The following is a 20,320-nucleotide window of genomic DNA, read 5'->3' as shown; positions in this document are numbered from 1 at the left end:
ATAAGAATGGAAATAATACTCTTGTGTTGATTGTCTAAATGATTGTAGCTAATGCACGTTTTATCAGGGGCAAATCATTGCCCAACTACTGCTAGTAATCACGCCTCCTTACAATATGTACACATTAAACCTGGTGAGCCAAATTTTGCTTTCATTTACCACAGCTGTAAATCTAGAGTAACTGAGAACAGAATTGGGGCCCATAAGTTTTTGGAAAAAGCACAAAGACCCAGCCCATTCTCATATGACAGCTTCTATGTTCATCCATATTTTACATAAATGTTATTCTTTTCCTAAGCTTTCGGCTCTAAGCAGGCCAGAAGTTCCCGAGTTAGAGCTGATTAATAATTTTGCACAAGAGCCAAGAGTTGGGAAATCCACAGACACTTCACTTCTCCAATTATGATTACATGACAGCTTGATTTTGTAGGTAACCATAGTTAGCTTGTTTATATTCTAGCTTCCTTTTTTCATACCAGACAGTCTGAATTGCACATTTCTTCCAAAAGCTCACTGGTAATTGCTCCCACGCCTGCAGAAATATTGTCTCTAATATAGCCATGCACTCACCTTGTGCCAATGTTATCTATTTCTATATCTGCTCACCTCATGCTTACATGACTGAAACTGTTATTACTGTTTTCTTCTTAAACTGTAAACTTCTTAGGAAGAAACAATGCTAAGCACATTAATAATAAACACTGAACTAGCTACACCTTAGTTTTTTCAATGGCTTAAATTCATTATTTTGGATATTTGGTTGGGTTCAGTCTTCCTCAGCCCTTCATACCCATGACAAATACAACTGATGGGTGGCCAGGAAGCTGGTCCATGGCCATGCTAATTTCCTGCTTCTCCAAATCCTCTTGGGAATCCAGAGAACCAAGGTTATGAAAAAGTACTAGTTCCACATTAATGTTTGTTAAAACAGTAAGACCTAGGGATTCTCAGCAGGGATCAGGAAACATGGGAAGTTATATACCTGTATTAAGTGATTATTCTTCCCTTTTGAAGCTGCCTTTGTCACAGATGAGCAGTATCGTAGCAAAGTGATCTCTACTTCTCTACACAAAGGGAACAAGCACCTAACCCTTTCCTGGAGCAAGCCACCTCTGCACCTGCTATTGTACTCACACAAGGATTGTGGCTAGTTTAATTACTTTCCTCTATGCTGTGAAAACAGATGAAAAGACCACTCTGCAAACGTAAACATTCATCCTTACATCTCAGTCTTCCCAAAGCAACACACCGGAACAGGGCAAATTTGTATTGGGTATTTTAGAAGCACAGTAGGCCTTACGCAGATTCTAGCTCTGATATTTTAGTTGCTCAGGAGCTCCTCGCTCCATATAGAAATAAAACTAGAATTATAATTACACAAAATAGAGACCTTTAAAATATTTTTTTTAAATATCAGAATTATTTGATTCAAACTGAACCATATATACAGTACAAGTGAAAAAAGTAGACATCAGTGTGCTTTAATGGTCAAGAGGGCCATTTTCAGTGCAGAGAGCTAGCTGACTCCTATTAACATTAGTGGGAGCTGCATGGAAATGTATATAGTATCAGGCAGTGTCAAAATTATAGGTAGGAATCTAGAGGAATACTTCCCAGTAACTGGATTTCCCACAAGCTAGTATTTTCTATTGTTACACATACCCTTGTGTTATGTATAACTTTAGGAGTCAAACCTCTCCAGTCATTTTAAAAAAGTTAATACATATTCCTTGGAGGGAACACAGGAAAACGGCTCATTACTTTATAGCTACTAGTCTGGCAGCAGTGTAGTGGAGAGGTATCTTAAGTGGAAGAACAGGGAACTACAGGTGCTTCTGCTTTCAGAGAATTCATGTTAATAATAAGTAAATTGGTCCTGCCACTTCCCAAATAAATGGAATTTTTTTGGTGTCCATTTTTAGGCATCCTATTTTCCTGCTTTGGATTTTTCTGAAGTCCCTTTTCTTTAGAGTTCTGCTAGTGTTTTTTGTTCTATCCTTCCCTCAGTGTATCTGGAAGGACCAGCTAGTTACAGACTATTATAAGGAGTTTAGAATTTCCTGAAGAAGACAAATATAGATACTGTGGACTGATTGGTACCAAATACTGATGCAGGCATTTAACATAGTTGCTGATAGCTGGCTCTGGGGAAGGGATAACATTTCTTAGTTTTTCATGACTTGATTTTTGACCTTCAGCTTTACTCTCTCTGTGCATTGGTTTCTCAATCTGTAAATTGGGTAAAATAACTACCAACCAGAGTGTCATGAAGATTACTTAATGTTCACATACAGTGTATTTTGGGCAGGGAGGTGGTTTTATTCTGCACTTACCCTTTTGAAGCGATATAAGGTCTGTGGAATGTTTATATTGGGGTTTTGTCTCCTCCACCTTGGACTATCCCTTGTTGTTTCCTTAACATTTTATGTACTTATTCTGTATGTACACTGTGTTTTACATACACCCTTGCTGTCTTAGGGACTGATCTTCCTGCCCCATATCATGTGAACAGGGACTGCCTCCAACTAACAGCTGCAGGATTGGGCCCTTAAACTATCTTTATTTTTGGTAGTGTATGTTTTTATCTGTCAGGATAATGTGTGTGCTTTTTAAACTAACTTGGTATCTGAACCTTTGGATATAACTATCCACATCAGGCCTTCCCAGCGTTTCTCTACCATCTCCTCTTTGAGTTAGAACATAAAATTAAATTTCCTGTCAATTACTTTAAGTAAAGACAGTATTACTGAGAAGCATTATCTTTCTTTTTATGTCTTATTTCTCATGCATGCATCACACAGAGGACATATATTCACAATGTAAAAGATGACAGAGATAGCAACTGTATTACTATTGTTTTGAGTTTTTGTGTAAAAAAAAAAGAATAAAAATAAATAAATAAATCTCTTCCCCCTCCCCCCCCAATTAGCTTTGGTATGTTTCAAGTATGAGAGAAGAGTTAATAAAAATCTCTCTTTCAAACTATGTAGGCTAAAATTCTGGCTGACATAAAAATGCAGAATAACATAAGAAAGCTGCAAACATACTGGTCCTTCCTTAAGTGAAGCAAGAACTTCATCCCACAGTTTCTGGTTCAGACAGTCTTCTCTTATCAGCCACTGCTGTTGCTGGGTTAGCTGGAAAGCCTCTCCTTTTCCTCCATCTCCGAGTCTCATGGTTTTGGATGCGTTTTTAGGCTCCTCTATACCTACTGAAAAATATTATCAGCAGACACAATAAGAGCAGAGTGTTAGTGTGAACTGTTACGAAGGGAATACAAAGCATCTACAAGTCTTAAACAGGAATCTTATTTGTGAAAAACTAATAAATTCTTCCTATTGTTCAGTTTTATTCTGGACTGCAGCACAAGGCTACACATAAGACTGTTCATTTTTTCTTTCTGAAAAAATAGAAAAAGTGTTAGGAATGGACAGAAAAATTACACAGTATTTTCTTTTCTCATACAGTTTTATCCTTTCTTCCCTGCCCAGCACTGAACAGGATCCTATAAGGACCAACCTCTCCTTTACATTTAGTTGAACACTTGCTTCACTAACATTTTTTCTTATTTCACATTCGTATCCCAAATGGCTTCTGTTTTCTTAGCAGTTTTCATATTGTTGACTTTAAATATATACAACTTGATAGAACTCTACCTAGTCTCAAAAAATTAAGACGACATACCATTATCAATTGACCGTTTCTGGTTTCCATTGCTGTGTCTGGTTGGCTCCTGTTTCACAGTTTGCTTTTTAACCTTATCTTTCTTCTCTTTACTAGCCATGGCTTCCAGATAACCTTCTGGATACTAAACAGAAAAACAAAGATTTATTTTTTTAAAAGATAAAACAAAATCTGCTGGAATATGGGGAAGTCCATTTCCAAAGAAAACTTCAACAACAAAACCTACACATTGAAATAATTTCAAAGGACTCACATAAGCAAGAAAATGAAGTTACATGTGTAACATCTATTTTTAGGGAATTGTAATTCAGTCATAAAATCTGATGAAGCTTGATGTAAAAGGGACCAATCCAGTGAAAGATATCCATGGCCTTCCAAACTCCACAAACCACAGAGTTAAAGCTGAAGATGCTGATTCTGTGACAAGGTAATCCATCCAAGGAAAAGGTTGGCCTGTTGAGAAAGGCATAACTGCCTTGAATCTTCCCAGCTCCAGAACAGGGAGTTGGCAAAGCTACTTGGGGGGTGGGGTGGGGGACTCATGTGAAATGAGTTTCCAGTTGCCCAGAGGTTCTGCAATCCCGAGAGATTGGCCTCTCTGTGGGAGCTCCACAGTCATTGGGTACAAAGTTGGGAAAAACAACAGGGACATATTTTTTCAAAGTTATCAGGGGAGAAACATTTAAGGCTCCATTTAGTAACAATGAAACAACTCATATGAGTACTATTCAAAATGAGTACTAGTTGTCCTATTGGGCTCTCAAATAATGACAAACACATAAAAGCCAGGTAATTTAGTGTTCAGGCCCGAAGCTCCAGCCATAATTCATCCTGCTTTGCCTAAATATTGCAATGTTTTCTAAACTACTGGAAATCTTAAATATTTTGTGACCTTAGGCCTTACCACAATGAGTATGTGAAGAATGAGGATGGAATGTAACTGACTTTTTTACAAACAGAATTTAAGTTAGACTCAACTTATTTGAACAAATCAGTGAAACAAGTTTGTGAATTTAGATTCTAACCTGTACATTCAGACCCAATTTCTTTGATCGTTCTATTCCTTCTGAGGTCCAAGGCGCAGGTTCAACATCATCTCTTCTCAGAAGATAACGCCAAACTAAGAATCCACATTTTCCAATTTCTGGCCAGTATTTCACCACCTAAATCACAATAGTTCCAGTACTAGTTTATTCATTTTCTCCAACAGTTTATAAAGTTATGTCATTCTAGGTCCCCAAAGCAAATTCAAGCAAATCTTGCCAGAAGTTGAATGTTCTCACTTCACTGGATTTTCACTATTTTACCATAAACCATCAAAACACACATAAATAGTCTTACTGACTATAGATCAAAGAGAACATAGCAGACTTGAATCATATTATATACACTACAGTTTTAAATCTTCTTTTCCCTCCACTGTCAAATGGTTATTTCGATAAATGTAGAACAGTATGTTCAGTGATACGATTCTTAAACTAGATGCTATGATTTTAAGAAGTTTGTGAAAGATTTTTTGGGAGGCGTGGGGTTAAAAATCAATGGGTTCCCAGGGATCAGTTTGGTTCTGTCCATGTGTGTAAAAACAGTTTATCTACTCAGAATGATATATCCTTGTTACTGACTATGTTCTACTACTGTTGCTTTGAATACTTTCATTTCAAATGGTCTTCAATACAGAATGAGCTAAACTACATAATCTTTACTAAGACACCATGATCACTTTCTTCCAATGTAATAATAAAGGCTATGAAACATTAGAATCTAAACAGCATTTTCCTCTTAAAATGCAATAAAGTAGGTAGCAGAAAACTGTGTACCTTATAAATGCCATCATATCTATTGCCTTCCTCAGGGGCGTATTTGCTGATCCTTCGTCCTTTAGAACTGCGCACCACTCGAACTGGTTTACCAGCTCTCCAATTCTTAGACTCTGCTCCATTTTTATCATCCAATGGAGCATCACAGTTTAGGGCCAGTGCCCTAAAAACGTATTAAAAAGTCTTCATATAATATAATGCATCATAAAATATAAAATGCTCAACATGAATGTGACTAGGTCACGCTTTATTTGCCTTCCCAGATTATGTTTTCACCATCTAGCAGAGGGATAGAAAACCAGGGGGGGAAAAATGGCAACGTGGAATTTTGTTTTAAGTGTTCAAGTAGAAAACCTTAGGGATGCTAACAGGCAAAACATGATGGCATGCAAAAAGCTGAACATTATTCCTATTTTAGAGTAGTTATTTCTCAAATCATGTGGCAAAAATGATAAAATCTGAATGACCAGCAACAGCGAAGGCAAAGTTTATATCTCCCTAGTCTTCCTTCCACATCATTTCAGATTATCAAGTTTTCTAAAGTGGCATCTTTAAAAAAAAAAAAGGGGGGGGGAGGAGTAAAATGTATATAGGAATTAGTATTATTTTGGCCAATAAACAAACACATGTGAAGATACAAAACCAGCCAAACAGTCACATCTGGAAAAGGTATGCAATAACTGTCCAACAGATCTCAATAACTAAAACATTACTTTTCTTTGCCTGTGAAACTGCCAAAGAATAGGTACTGTGTGAGCAATAACAACTTTAAAGTTAGGCCACTAACCACCTACTGAATTTAAGAGCTCAGGTTCCAGCCTGAGGGGGAATGTCTATTGCTATTTTTAGCTCTGTACCACAACCCCAAGTCAGTTGACCCAGGCTCTGCAACTCACTGCCATGATTTTTTTGTTTTGTTTTGCTTTGTTTTGCTTGCTGTGCAGATGTACCCGATGAATAATGCTTTGAAAATTTTTCATTATCTCAGGGTGAGAACCTACAGAAAATAAACTAGTTTTCCCATAAAGAATTCATCACTGTCTGAACTCTAACAAAGTTTACTAATAGATGTTTGCTCAGGACTCCTTGGCCATGCCATCAGATTATTTGTTTGGTTTGATCAGCAGCTGTGCATTAACACTTTGTTAGTTTGCTTTGGTCAAATCTCATTTCAAAGACTAGATCAAAGAGTACTAATGAATTGTTAACGAATGGGAGCAGGGTCCATAACGTTGCTGTGACCATAGAGAGAAATTATATATTTTTTACTTTGCCTGTGCCATTAATTATACATTATTTTACTGTGATAAAATTGTATCAATTGTCATAGCATGAGGTTAATGTTGAAGAGCACAACTCACTTGGAATATCTTTTTAAAAAATAGTTTGTAACCTATTAGCAGCCTGTTCATTAATTATCATCATCATCTAAGTGCACCCTAGACATGAAGACTACAATTTGTCATCATTGCAAATCACTGTCGCTGAACTATGTAAAATTCTTGACGCCAAGTTTTCAGAAAGAGTACTAAGGTCTACGTGCAAAAAAGTCATGCACTGCTATGCATACAAAAAGTTTGTGATCAAATGGTGGCTGTTCCAATATCTAAGTTGCCTAATACATGAACCTAATTCATCTTGTTCTGAAAATTTGGTCCCTTATGTTTAATCACCAGAGAAGTCAGGTTAACATTCAGAAAAGAAATATGGTGGAATTTCCTATATGAACTACTAGTTTATTAAATTCAGAAGATGCTTTTTGAATGAAGCTTCTCAGTGACTTGAGGTCAGTATAAGATGTCATGTATTCATATACAGGCTAATGTACAGGATTGGATACTGATCACTTTTCCTGAATAACTGCCTAATCTTGTCCCAGAAGCTGGTAATATGGTATTTGACTTTCTTCTGTACATAATAAAAATGCAGCCATGTTCTGTGAAAAATTGCAATTTTTCAGTTTGGCAACCCGGAATACTTAAAAGAAATCTACCTATATGAACACCGACTAGCAACACACAGATAGATGAAATTCCGTCTTTATGAGAATATCTGAATCATCATCGCTTTAGTGAGGAGTCCAGGGGGTAAGAGCTGACCATTTAAATGCACTGCTGTACTGTGGAAAAACTGATGAATCATCAAAAAGCAGAAATTTTTTTTGTTAAAATCACAGGTTAGTAGGTTTCTCTTTCTTCTTCAATGCAAAAAGAAATGTTTCTGGATGTACTGCTTAAATGACAGAGATCCTTCACATTGAGTTTTGGTGGAGATATGAGAAGGCTAATGTGAAAGAGTGCAGGTAAAGAACAAGTGAAAGCATTTAATGAAATAGCTCTGGAAAGCTATAACAGATCTGTTCTCCTGCTTGTGAATGAAAATCAACTGACAGGGCACTGATGCGTTCCATCAGAGATGTTGTAATCAGAAATCCCTTTATTATCCTATGCTGGTTGGGGAAAGAATTATCATGTTGCCTGGAATCCTATGTAAATAAGGTAAAGAATGGTTGTGAATTCTAAGGAATTTTGTGAGTACAAAACGCCCCCCACCAACATAGCATCTTTGAAGCGCTGTTATTTATACTAGTCTTACAACCACTTCATCTGATAACTAGAAATAAAGGTGACAAACAAAGCAACCTCAGCTCTTTCTAAGGGACCACTTTAAGACAGCAGTAGACTCATGCTTGAAAGGTGGGGAAATGCTTCAATCCATGCCCACTCACTGATTTCCTGTAATAAGAAGGCTGAATGCCATGTCTGCTATAGCAAAGATCCAAAAATTAATTTTGAACACTGACGTGACCTAGTTCCAGCACTACACTGCAAAAACATGAATGCACTAAATCATAAAATGTATCTATTACCTTTTATTCAGATTACTTATATCTTCATTTGAGATAAACTATGTTCTATATCTACAGCAACTATGTAACAATTAAACACAAAAAAACTAATTAAAAGAACAGTTAGGTTACAAAGTCAAGGATGCAAATATGAAGAAATGCTTGCATTAAGGTTGCCTATGCAAACTTCTCTACCGCTATCATCCAAGCCTGTCTCTGTCCCTATGTTCTCAACCACCCCCACCTTAGTTCTTGCTGCCCCCTTTCACATCCCTCTGTATTCAAGTGAGGCTGTTCCTTCTCTTCTTCACCACCGCTTGGGCACTAGCAGGTGGAGCACTGAGAGTCTCCCATCTCTCAGTACCAATGTCTGGCATCACAGTGGAACTGTGGTGCCAGAAGCAGAGATTGCAGGGAAAGTCCTACTTGGTCTTTGCAACTCTTCACTGCACTAGGCTCAGTCGATCTATGGGAATAATGCATGCACAGTCTGGTCAGCATCTAGGAGCTGTGATGATAATGACACACGCCCACTGCAAGCAGAATCTTCAGAGAATTCGGCTGCCAAACTTTACAAAGCCTTTACAGAGCATGTCTGAACTGCAATTTTTCAGAGGCTTATAACTTGACCAAAATTAGGCAGATTTTCCTGGGGATAGTAAAATAAATATCCTTAACATCAGGGCAACCCTGGGCCTAATTTCATGCCCTTGCTCCAATACATGGATGCACTAGCACTTCAGTGAAACAGATACTTTTTTTTTTAACCTGGGTAAAACATATTCCCTGGTTTATGTTCTTGCAAACAGTTAACCATTTTAGCTAAATAAGTAAGTCTGCCTTAACCAGATACTTGGCATGGAAAATTTCAGCCTGAACACTCAAAGTTTCACAAAGTTATGCCATTGAAAACAGGATCTTATAGTGGGAATGTGTTAGGCAACCTTAACCAAAGACATAGCTACCAGCTAAACCTATAATACAGCAATGTATTTTATACAGCTACAATTGCTGTTTTAAAACAACATAAACAGGACACTGATAAAATGACAGTGGATCGCCAGAGGTACCACCATTTACAAGGATTTTAGGTGATAAAAGGAACACATCAAAAATTAGTTTTAAATTAATGGAATATAACAGTATTGTTCTTTGAAAGACTTTAATTTATTCTTCAAAACTTACCTGTTCATGTGTGTTAATGTTTGATCAAATGAATGTTCTCCAATCCTTTTATTACCAGAAAGATCTCTACCACCACTCCCAGTGTAAGTGAATTCATCGCCTCGATCCTGTGGGAGAAGATTATCCTCTGTTTTAACATTCCAAATTAAAGCATCTGAACTGAAAACACCATTGCTTCATTGGTCCTGTTTGCTCAGACAAACAAGAACATTTCCCTAATGCACAACTACGAATTTGTGCTCCATTCCTACACGACTCTCCTTCTAGAAATTATACCAACACAACGCTACAGGTTCCATGATCATCAAACTTCTGACTATTAAACCCTTAGCTTCTAAAAACTATGGAGGGAGGGCAGCATACACTGATCATAATTATGGTGTTATTAAGATAGAACAATTAAAGTTTAGTAGGAAATCATATTTGCAAAATATGTATTGTCATCGCTGATAAATAGGGTTCAATTCTGCAAGGTGCAGAGCACACTGGCCCTGATCTAGTGGAGCACTTAAGCATGTTCTTAACTATACTTCAATGATACCTGTACTTAATGATAAGAATGTGCAAAGGGACACTGCTGGATCAGGGCCAGAACACTCAGCACCTTGTAGGATCCAGCCCATACTGGGTTGGGATTGATAAACAGAACTTCATTAACTAGAGCATTACTAAAATGCAGATCTAGCTATATATACTGCTGTAAGAGAAGTTTCTCTCATAAACATTGTCAGATTGGTGTTATGAACTCATTATGATTCGAATGGAGACATGTATTTGCATTTGCTTTTCTAAGTACAGTTTATGATTCCTCTCCAAAAGCATTTTTAACACCACAATTCAGTGAAACCAAAAGAGTTTTATACATACCTTAATTGAGTAAAAGACAGTTACCTTTTCTGTAACCGGTGTTCGAGATGAGTTGCTCTATTCCACAATACATGTGTGTGCTCACCACATGCACCAGTCAAAAGTTTTTTCCCTAGCAGTACCCGTAGAAGAGTGCCCCTAGTGACTCCTGGAGTGGCACCTTCATGACGCTGTATAAGGGGTGCTGCGTGTTCTCCCCACCCTCAGTTCTGACTGTGGCACTGGCGGAGCAGCCTGTTCAGCCTGGCTGGCCTGACTCATTGATGGCCGTGCTGATGTATGACCTGCTGCTTTCCCTGGACCAGGAGGAGCGGTGGCGCCAGGAGCAGTGCCAACCTCGAGACCGTGACTAAATGTGGAGGACCGGTGCTGTCAGTAACAGCTGTTCAGCAATCGGCTCTGGTGGATCGATCTGCGACGGCGAATCATCGGCAATCACGGAGGCTGTGGGAGCGGTGCCGTGGCGGTGTCCTGGAGTGAGACAACGAACGGGAACGGCGTTGACATTCATGTCACGACCGGCTACGACAGCCCCTCCGAGACGAGGGCCTATGGTGTCGTCTGCCTCAGTCCCATCGGTGTTTGCTCCTCAAGGTGGAGCAGTGACTGAAGTCTCTGTCAGACAACCTGGTGGGAGTTGATGGCGACCCACATGGACTACACATGGAATGGTCGCTGAGCAGCGAATGGCATTGGGAATGTTCCCTCAACTGAGACCGGTACCGAGTCGGGGGTGACTGTGGAGATCCCAGTGGCGGCTTACCTCTGGACTGCAGGGCCAACATTTGCAGTGCTCCTGGTACCAGCATGGACGTAACGTCCCAGGCTGCCTGCAGGGCCTCTGGTGTCGAGGGCATCCAGACATCCAGGGAAGCCTGCTCCGAATGGGCCGGACTTGAGTCGGAGGCCTAGAGGCCAATGGGGATCCTAGTTTTACTCCAGTGCCATGGTGGAGAAGGCCTCTTCTTAGCCTTCTTGGCGTGCCTCATGGATGGGGAGCAGTGCCAACTAGTAGATGATGCCTAGGGGTCACCATACACTGACACCGCGGTGCTCGGTGCAAACTCGGAGTGGTGTGCCAGAGTCAGGGTGAATGCTGACTCCATCAGGATAGCCCGGAGCCTAATGTGTCTCTCTCTCTCTCAGTCCAAGGCTTAAATGACTTGCAAATCTTGCAGCAATCACTGAGATTGGTTTCCCCCAAACAGCGTAAACAGTCCGCGTGCGGATCACTCACTGGCATAGGTCACTTACAAGTGTCGCACAACTTAAAACCCGGGCATGCCCCGACACAGGCGCACTAGCTAGACTAAACTAAACTATTCCAACTAACTAACTACAGGTACCATACACTGAATCAAGAAGAGTTCTGGGGATGAGCTACAGCAAAGCTGGAGCAGAGCAGCTCCTAAGCACCTTCACTGGCGGCAAGAAGGACCTGAGGGTGAGGGAGGTGCACAGTGAACCATATACCATGCCATGGAGCCACCACTCCAGAGGTCGCTAGGGGCGCTTCCCTACAGGTACTGCTAGGGGAAAAACTTCGGACACCGGAGCACGTGGCAAGCACATACACCTATTGTGGAATACACAGGAGCAATTACTCGAGGAACTGCATAATCCTACTACTACACCTCTCACCCTACTTCTCCTCTTTCCTATCTGTAGCTTATTATCCTCAGTTGTAGTGTCATGTCTGAATTTAGCTCCAAGGATGTTCAGGGCAGGGGATACGTCTTTACTTGTATCGATACTATCCTTAACACACTTTAGGATGCTCAAAATATTACACAATAATAATTGTAACTTCTTGTATTTAATATCCAGTAGATGCACAAAAACTATTTAAAGATATAAAAAGCATGTCTTGTTTGACAAAAAAGCAAAAATATATTTTCAACTACAGATAAGAGCATTTTGTTGCATAGGTTATTTTAGTATTCTAACTTGGTCTTTTGTTTGGCTGATGGAAAATCTTGTCCTAGAGTCTAGACTGTATCTGCTCTCTGATCGAGCAGTCTCAGAATGCTTCTGATATACTTGAACTTTTAAACACGAGAATATCAACTAAATTTAAATGTAATAATGTATTCTCAATTAAAAATACATTTGGAGAGGAATCATATTCTCTTTTTTTTTAACATTAATATTTTACACTGATATATCACCTTCTATCCAAGGATTTCAAAGCAGTTTCCAAACTTCAGTGAATTTAAACCTACCATTCTGTGAAATCTGAATGAATTATGTGACAAGCTGATAAACTGGTAAATATAATTTAAGAGCTCTATAGTTTAAGCATGAAGAATGATTTGGTGCTATTGATCACATTTTAAAAACAATGGATTTTTGTGAGCAAGCTGAATGACATTTCTGTAAGAATATGAAATGTAACAATAAGCTGATTTTTTAAAAAATCTTCTATTTCTTGTATGTGTGACAAGTAGTATTTTTCTGCTATGTAACAGTACTTTCCTTCACATCCTCAGAACAATTCATTTCTAAGTTTTGGAATTATCGAGGAGCCATGCTTTTGAGCAGGAGAACGTGCAGATTTGGGTGATGGATCTGGCCCACTTCTTGAGAAAGAAGATGAGGAACAGGGTGAAGAGTAAATGGTAGACAGACCGCCAGTTGAAAAACATAAGGAAACCATATCTCTCTTGGCCACACTGGAACTATAACAACTTCTCTAGCATTTTCTTTCTTTATCTTGAATACCACTTTGGATATTAGTGGAATGGTGGAAATGCATATAACACATGCCTGTTCCATCTGGAGAGAACAAGCATCTCGGAGAGAAAGGTGACCCAGCATTCCCTGAAGCAGAATTGAGAGCATTTCTTGTTCTTGGCTGTGGCAACAAGGTCTATTTTTGGAGGTTCCCCACTGTATGAATATGTTGTGAAGGATGGTAGTGTCTACTTCCCATCTGTTGATCTTTAGAAAATTTTCTTGCTGAGACTATCTGCTGTAGTGTTCTGTATGCCCAGGAGAGAAAGTTGCCGAGATGCTGATCTGGTAACAAATGCACCAGTTCCATATTTTCACTGTCTTGGCAATAGGGAACTATGCTCTTGCTCCTCCCTGGCGGTTTACGTAGAACATGCATGCAATGTTGTCTGTTCATAATCTTTACATGTTTTGTCTTTGATCATTGGTAAGAAGTGTGAGCAGGCATTCTTGACTGCTCTGAGCTCTAGTAAGTTGATATGTAGTGTGGATTCGAGAGGGGAGAGGGGACCATTTGCCCTGAACAGTGTAGGTGTCAGTGTCCAAGTGGGCCCCCCATCCCATTAGGGATGCCATCCATCGTCAATGACGGGGTGGTTGAGTGAAGGGGACTCCCGCACATACTTTGTGAAGATCTGCCCACCAGTTGAGTTAGTTTTTGATTCTTGAGGAGATTTGACAGAAGTTTGTTTAAATTGTGTCTTCTTGGAATATACACCTTCTAAGCCACCTTGAAGACAACGCATGTGGGTCCTGTATGCTCTATGACAAAGGTGCCCATCTGCTCCATGCCCCAGTAGCTGCAGACAGGTTCTGGCTGAAATCCGCATACTGGCCTGAACTGTCGAGATTAAGCTGGCTAAGATGTTGAACCATGTGATGGGATGAAGGCTTTGAGCTCTATTGCATCTAAGCAGGTTCCTATGAATTTCAGCTGTTGCAGTGGGGTCAAAGTGGACTTTTGGGTATTTAGTTATAGACCTAGTTGTAGGAATAGAGCTATAGTTTTTCATGTCTCTCAAGGTGTAGGTGAATGTACGTACTTTGAGCTAGCAATCATCTAGATATGGAAATATCACGATGCCTTGTTTGTGAGGGTGTGCTGCTACCACGGAAAGGACTTTCAAGAATACCCTGGGTGTTGATGGTAGACCGAATGGGAGCACTTTGTATTGGAAATGATCTTGACCCAGAGTAAATCTTAGGAACCTCCTGTGCGATGGATGGTTTGTGTTATGAAAGTAAGCATCTTGTAGGTTGAGGGCTGAGAACCAGTCCCCTTGGCCCAGAAATGGGATTATTGCTGCCCAAGTAACAGTCTTGAAACATTGTCTTGTATTGAAACGGTTGAGTGCCCTTAAATCCAGAACGGGACTCTAACTACCGTTCTTTTTCTGTATCAGAAAGTATTTGGAATAAAAACCCTTCCCTCTGTGTTGTAGGGGAACAGGTTCTCTGGCACCTAATTTTAGGAAGTGGTACATTTCTTTGCGTTAAGGGTGCTTGTGAGAAAGGTCTCTGAAGAGAGGCAGGAAGGGATATGAAGTGGATTGAATATCCCTTGGAGATAATCTCTAGTACCCACTTGTCTGAGGTTATATGCTTCTAGTTTTGATAAAAAGTAGTAAGATTGGTGGAGATGTTTGGACTGTTGGAGCAAATGAGACCAGGCCTCGATCAACACATCAAAATTGGATGTATAAGATTGCAAATGTCAATGACTGTGGGCAGGATCTCTGTTTTTGTAATCTCTGCCTCTTCCTTTGAGGATCCTATGTCTCTGAGGAGAAGGAAAGTGAGTAGGCCAGGATCTCTGTGCCGTCTGGTACTTACTGAGTCTTCTTTTTTGAGGCTGGAGTATAAAACACCCAGAGAATGTAACATAGCCCTAGAATCTTTCAACACGTGGAGGTGATTCCTCCATTCTTTCTGTGAACAATTTAGATCCCTCACAAGGGAGGTCTTCCACCATGGCATGTACCTTCTTTAGAAAGCCAGAGAGATGAAGCCAAGATGCTCTCCTCATAACAACTGCCATGAAGATGGAAGTGCAACTCTATCAACAGCATCCAGAGAAGCCTGCATTGCTGTCCTCGCAAGGAGTGATCTTCAGCAACGATCGCCTGGAATTGCTCTACTGATCCAATCGGATGTGTTCAATAAAGGTATTTAAAATTTCAATTAATTGGTATGGTTTTATTTTACCATGAGGGCTTGATAGTCAGTGATCCTAAATTGTAGAATATTTACTGAAGATTATTATTTACGTCCAAATAAATCAGTCATTTTCAAGTCCTTATTGTACATTGGCATTTTAGCCTAAAGCCTGTCTGCCATGTTCCTAACAGAGTCAACGACCAGTGAATTAGAGGATGAGAAATAAAAAGCCCCCCACTTAGAGGGCACATAATAATTTTTGTCTGCCTTCTTACATGTTGGGGTACCATATCTGGTATCTTCCATACAGTTTTTACCAAATCAAGCAGCGCCCATTGCTGAGGAGTGAAATCTTTGCTGATGACGTCTGTAGGATGTCAAGCATTTTGTGCTGTGACACTGACTTCTTCGAAGGGGTTTGCAGAGAATCTGCTACCTCTTAAAAGAGGTCCTGAAATTGTTTGAAGTCATCTGCCACAGTTGGTGGCGGAAGCATGACTGACTTATCAGGAGATGATGATAAAATGTTGGTCACAGGAGTGGCTTCCCTGTCTAGTCTCTCCTTCTGTTCCCCAAAGTCTCCTCTTGAGGATTAGGAGGTCTGGACTATGAAGCTGCAGGAGATTGCCTTCCTTTAACTCTTTGGGTAAGCTACAGCCCTCAAAAATTGTTGTCCTATGTCACCATGGTCCCAATTTGGCACTGAGGTGGTGGAAAAGGCAGGGGTGAGAGCATCCAACAGTGTCCATACCAACTAGGTGGGTCTCTTCTACTCTGGTGGTAGACTGAAGGCACATGAGTTTCCACTGGTTAGCTCCCTGGTGTGTAATGAAGACCCCAGTACAGACACTGAGTACAGGATGAGCACCCATTATCTTCCTTGTCACTAACAGGGTGGAGCAGTCATGGACGTCCAGGGACCTGGCATAACCCATACTGTGGTTATGCCAGTGCCTACTAAGGGTGATTCAGGAGCCTGTCTCCAATACCATAAATCTTTGAAATTCCCTGTGGTATCAGAACAGCACCTGAGGCCAGCTGAGTGGGCACCATTGAGTGGACACAGCGGTCAGTACTACATGCCCTCTGCATTCCGAGGAATGGCCAAAGGTGTTGCTGTAGCTTTTGTGGTGCACGTGTAGTAGTTACCAATTGTTACAAGACTCCATTGGTGCCGTTTTGAGGAAATGAGTCTTTCTCTTTCCCGCTCCTTTCCCCTGAGGTACTATTCTGCCCAAGCCTGCCCTCTTAGAGTCTTAGGCTTACTGGTGATATTGAGAGGATCCTGTAACTTCATAGATACCTAGTCACGTGTCAGTCAGGAGTGAAGTTATGACCATCCTGGGGTCCTCTTTCTCTTGGCCGATTCCCTGCTTGGGGAACTGTGGCTTGCTTTTTCGAGACTTTCTGAGAGGAATCTAAGGATTTCCTCTTTGAAGTCACTGAAGAGTGTTGATCTGACAATGATGATGGGATCGGCCATCAACAGGGACCACTGTCCAGGGGAGGTCCCGGGCTCTGGGGCTGGTTGATGTCTTGATTGACATGGAAGGCCGATACTACTTTAGGGAGGAACGCTGGGTCTGTGGTTGCAACTGCACCTTGTCCTTGGAACACAGTATACGGTGGGTCCACCGTGAGCGCCCGAAGCTCGGAGACTCGTCTGGCCGAATCTAATGGCTACGAGGAAAAACTGTCTTCCAGGACAGGTATAAGCAGCGAGCAAGTTGCTAATGGCTCGAATGGTGGAGACATAAGTCTGGTTAAGACCAGGTTGAGGTCCCAGGTAGGGGCAGGACAGCGTACTTGGGGGTATAGGCGCTCCAAGCCCTTGAGGAACCTGGAAACCACAGGGTGTGAAAACACTGAGTGGCCACTCTCCCCTGGGTGGAAGGTAGAAATGGCCGCCAAGTGCACCCTCAATGATGACACCGCTAGGCCTGGCTGTTTGAGGGACCAGAGGTAGTACAGGATGGTGGGGATCAAGACCTCAGTGGGAGTAACATTTTGCATTTTGCACCAGCAGGAGAAACGCTTCCACTCGGCCAGATATGTAGACCGAGTGGAAGTGGAAGTGGAAGTGGAAGGTTTCCTGAGTATTTGTTGTACTGAGGCAGAGCAGTGTAACTCTGACTGGCTCAACCACGCAGGAGCCATGCCGTGAGATGAAGGGACTGCAGGTCTGGGTGGTGAAGTCTGCCATGGTCCTGAGTTAGAATTCTGAGAGAAGAGGCAGGGTAATTGGGCTGGCTATTGACAGGGTCGTGCAACATGGTGTACCAGTGCAGCCTGGGCTACGCTGGCACGATCATGATCAAGTGAGCTCCGTCCTGTGGAGCTTTAGCACGACCCTGTGAACCAGCGGGAATGGTGGAAAGGTCGTAAAGCAGTTGGCTTGTCCACAGTATCAGGGAAAGCGTCCGAGATCGAGCCCAGGGAGAGACCGTGGAAGGAGCAGAAACACTTGGCATCTCCTGTTCTCAGCTGCCACCCAGGTGTTATAGTTATAGCGGCTAAGCAGGGCTTGTTGGTTTGCCACCTTGAGTTGGAGGCCCCCGGCAGAGTAGATTTACACCCCAATAATCCATGTGCCTAGCCTCCTTTGCTTTTGGGGCAGGGGCTTGCTGGCCATGGCGCTCCCTTTCGTTAACCAATTGGATGACGAGGGAGCAGGGTGTACGTACAGGTACTCGTACCCCTTAGAGGGCACCATGTACTTCCTCTCAACTCCCCGAGCCGTGGGCGGAATAGATGCTGGAGACTGCCAGATGGTATCAGCCTTCACTTGGATCGTCCGAATAAATGGAAAGGGCACCCTTGTTGGAGTGTCAGCCAACAAAATATCTACCACCAGGTCCTCTATCTCCGGAACCTCCTCCACCTGGAGGTTCATATTCAGAGCCACCCCATCTCAGGAGGTCTTGATGTGACCTTAGATCAATTGGAGGAGGGCCTGAGGAGGATGTCCCCGCCCACCGCTTCATCTGGAGGAAGAGGAAGAGGAAAGGCCAGGGACAAACTGGGTCCTCCGTTGTCTCGTGGGCTTGGGTGATGTCCGGCTCCAGTGGGACCTGAGGTCTGGTGCCCCGAATGGGCGCGTCCTCCGTAGCTGCAGGAGGGGGGCAGCTAACAGTAGCCTCCGGCACTTGGTGCCTCCGATGGTACGGAGCGTGATGGCACTGGAGGGTCCACCTTGGGCTTGGTGGATATGCCGAAGGCGTCAGAAGGACCACTGATGAGGTCCTTGGTCTTGAGCCTGGGTCTCTTGAAAGAACGGCTGGGAAACATCTAAGTCACGGTCCTGTGCATAGGAAGGCACTGTCCGCATGGGATGACATAGATTCATGGCGAGACGGCCAAGGAGGAGATGAAAACCCCCTGAGAATGGTCTCCATCCCTGGGTAGGTCTGTCTGTACGCTGCAGCGGAGAGCGGTACCAGGTGCTATACCAGTACCAGGAACGAGATCAGGACCTGCGACCGGAATGGTGCCGGGGAGGTCGACCAGGGACCTCGAAGCTCGATGCCGGGAGAGGGCTGTGAGAGGTGCGGTGCCATGAGCTTGATTGGTTACCAAGGAATACCGGGCCAGTGAAACTGGGTCTTGAATGGTGCCACGAGTGCGACTGGTACGAGATGGAGAACGGTACCGGGACCTGCGAGTGGCGGCGGGACCGGGATTGGTGATGGGACCGAGAACGCCGGCGGGACCGCGATGTGATCAGTGCCTCTCAGCGGTGCCGACGGAGGATGGTCTCAGTAGGGCAGGCTTGCCTATGGACTGTATAAACCCGGCACTGGCGGTGCCGGGGGTTTGAGGCAGCGCAGACTCCATCAGTGCAATCAATTCCTATGCCGTAGAGAAAGTCTCTGGCATGGAGGGGAATAGTAAGCTCAACCATGGCGCGTGCCGGGGAGCTGTCAGGCACCGGATTCGACGGCTCTTGCGGGACTGGAATCGACGGTGCTGAAGTTGTCGGTGCCCTGGCAGTTGTTGGTGCCAGGCGGTCCGACTTAGGCGGGTGCTCTGACTGCGGTGTGGACACAGAAGCCGCAGGAGTCTTATGGTTTTTTACCCGCGGGGAGAGGGAGTGGTGCCGAGCAGACATCCGGGCCGGCGACGGTTGGTGACGAGGGGCCTTAGCAGTACTGGTGCGCTCTGGTGCCGAACATGCACTTCTTCCCGGTGCGGACTGTCCGGTGCTCGGTGCCGATGGCGGAGGAGTAAGAGCTGCCTCCATCAGGAGCTGTCTAAGATGAAAGTCCCTCTTTTTGGTTTGCGGCTTGAATGCCTTGCAAATGTGGCACTTATCTGCGAGGTGGGATTCCCTGAGGCACTTAAGGCAGGAGTAGTGAGGATCTCCTGCAGGCATCGGCTTGTGACAGACTGAACACGGTTTTGAAACCCGGTGAACCAGGCATGGGCCCCAGCACCAGGTGAGGGGGAAGGGGCTAATCCTGAAACCCCTCTTAACTATATATACTAAACTATGTTAAGAAATAATAAGTTAAGTATAAAATTTGAACTATATAACAACGAGGGAAAACTACGAGTAGCTAGGGAGGTGGGAGATCAGCTAAGTCACGCTCCACTGTTCAACGACCGACACGGGCGGTAAAGAAGAAACTGAGGGGGCGGTTGGGTCGGCAGGGGTATATATCCGGCGCCCACAGAGGTGCCACTCCAGGGGGCGGCCCCAGCCGACTCATGAGTGTTGCTGGGTAAAAATCTTCTGATGAATGTGCATGCGGCGCGCGCATACCTAACTGGAATGGATATGAGCACTCACTTGAAGAAGAATTTAAAATATTCTTCTTGATTACCAAAGCTCAGTAACAGATTTCCTAACAAAAATTCAGAACTAATCCAGAACAAAAACCTGGTTCTACCAGCCTTCTTAGATGCAATACAAGAACCAGATTCACTAGTTTTACACTAGCAAGAAAGTGGTGAATCAAGCCCAAGATTTCCACCTAGCATAAGGAAGGGGAAACCTGAAGAAGAGCTCTGTGTAAACTTAAAAGAT

The 20,320-nt window shown here is 42.9% G+C and overlaps 1 protein-coding gene across 1 annotated transcript in view; it reads right to left on the bottom strand.

Annotated features, from left to right (window-relative positions):
* UHRF2 (ubiquitin like with PHD and ring finger domains 2) overlaps positions 1–20,320 on the bottom strand; it is a 177,758-nt gene that overhangs the window by 10,696 nt on the left and 146,742 nt on the right. Inside the window, 5 exon segments of the mRNA XM_030567703.1 lie at positions 3,044–3,211; positions 3,685–3,808; positions 4,710–4,847; positions 5,505–5,667; positions 9,538–9,644. Coding sequence (XP_030423563.1) covers positions 3,044–3,211; positions 3,685–3,808; positions 4,710–4,847; positions 5,505–5,667; positions 9,538–9,644 — 700 coding nt within the window.

Source organism: Gopherus evgoodei, chromosome 6 (genome assembly GCF_007399415.2).
Source record: "Gopherus evgoodei ecotype Sinaloan lineage chromosome 6, rGopEvg1_v1.p, whole genome shotgun sequence".
Taxonomy (NCBI): domain Eukaryota; kingdom Metazoa; phylum Chordata; order Testudines; family Testudinidae; genus Gopherus; species Gopherus evgoodei.
This window is presented reverse-complemented; position numbering and strand designations above follow the sequence as displayed.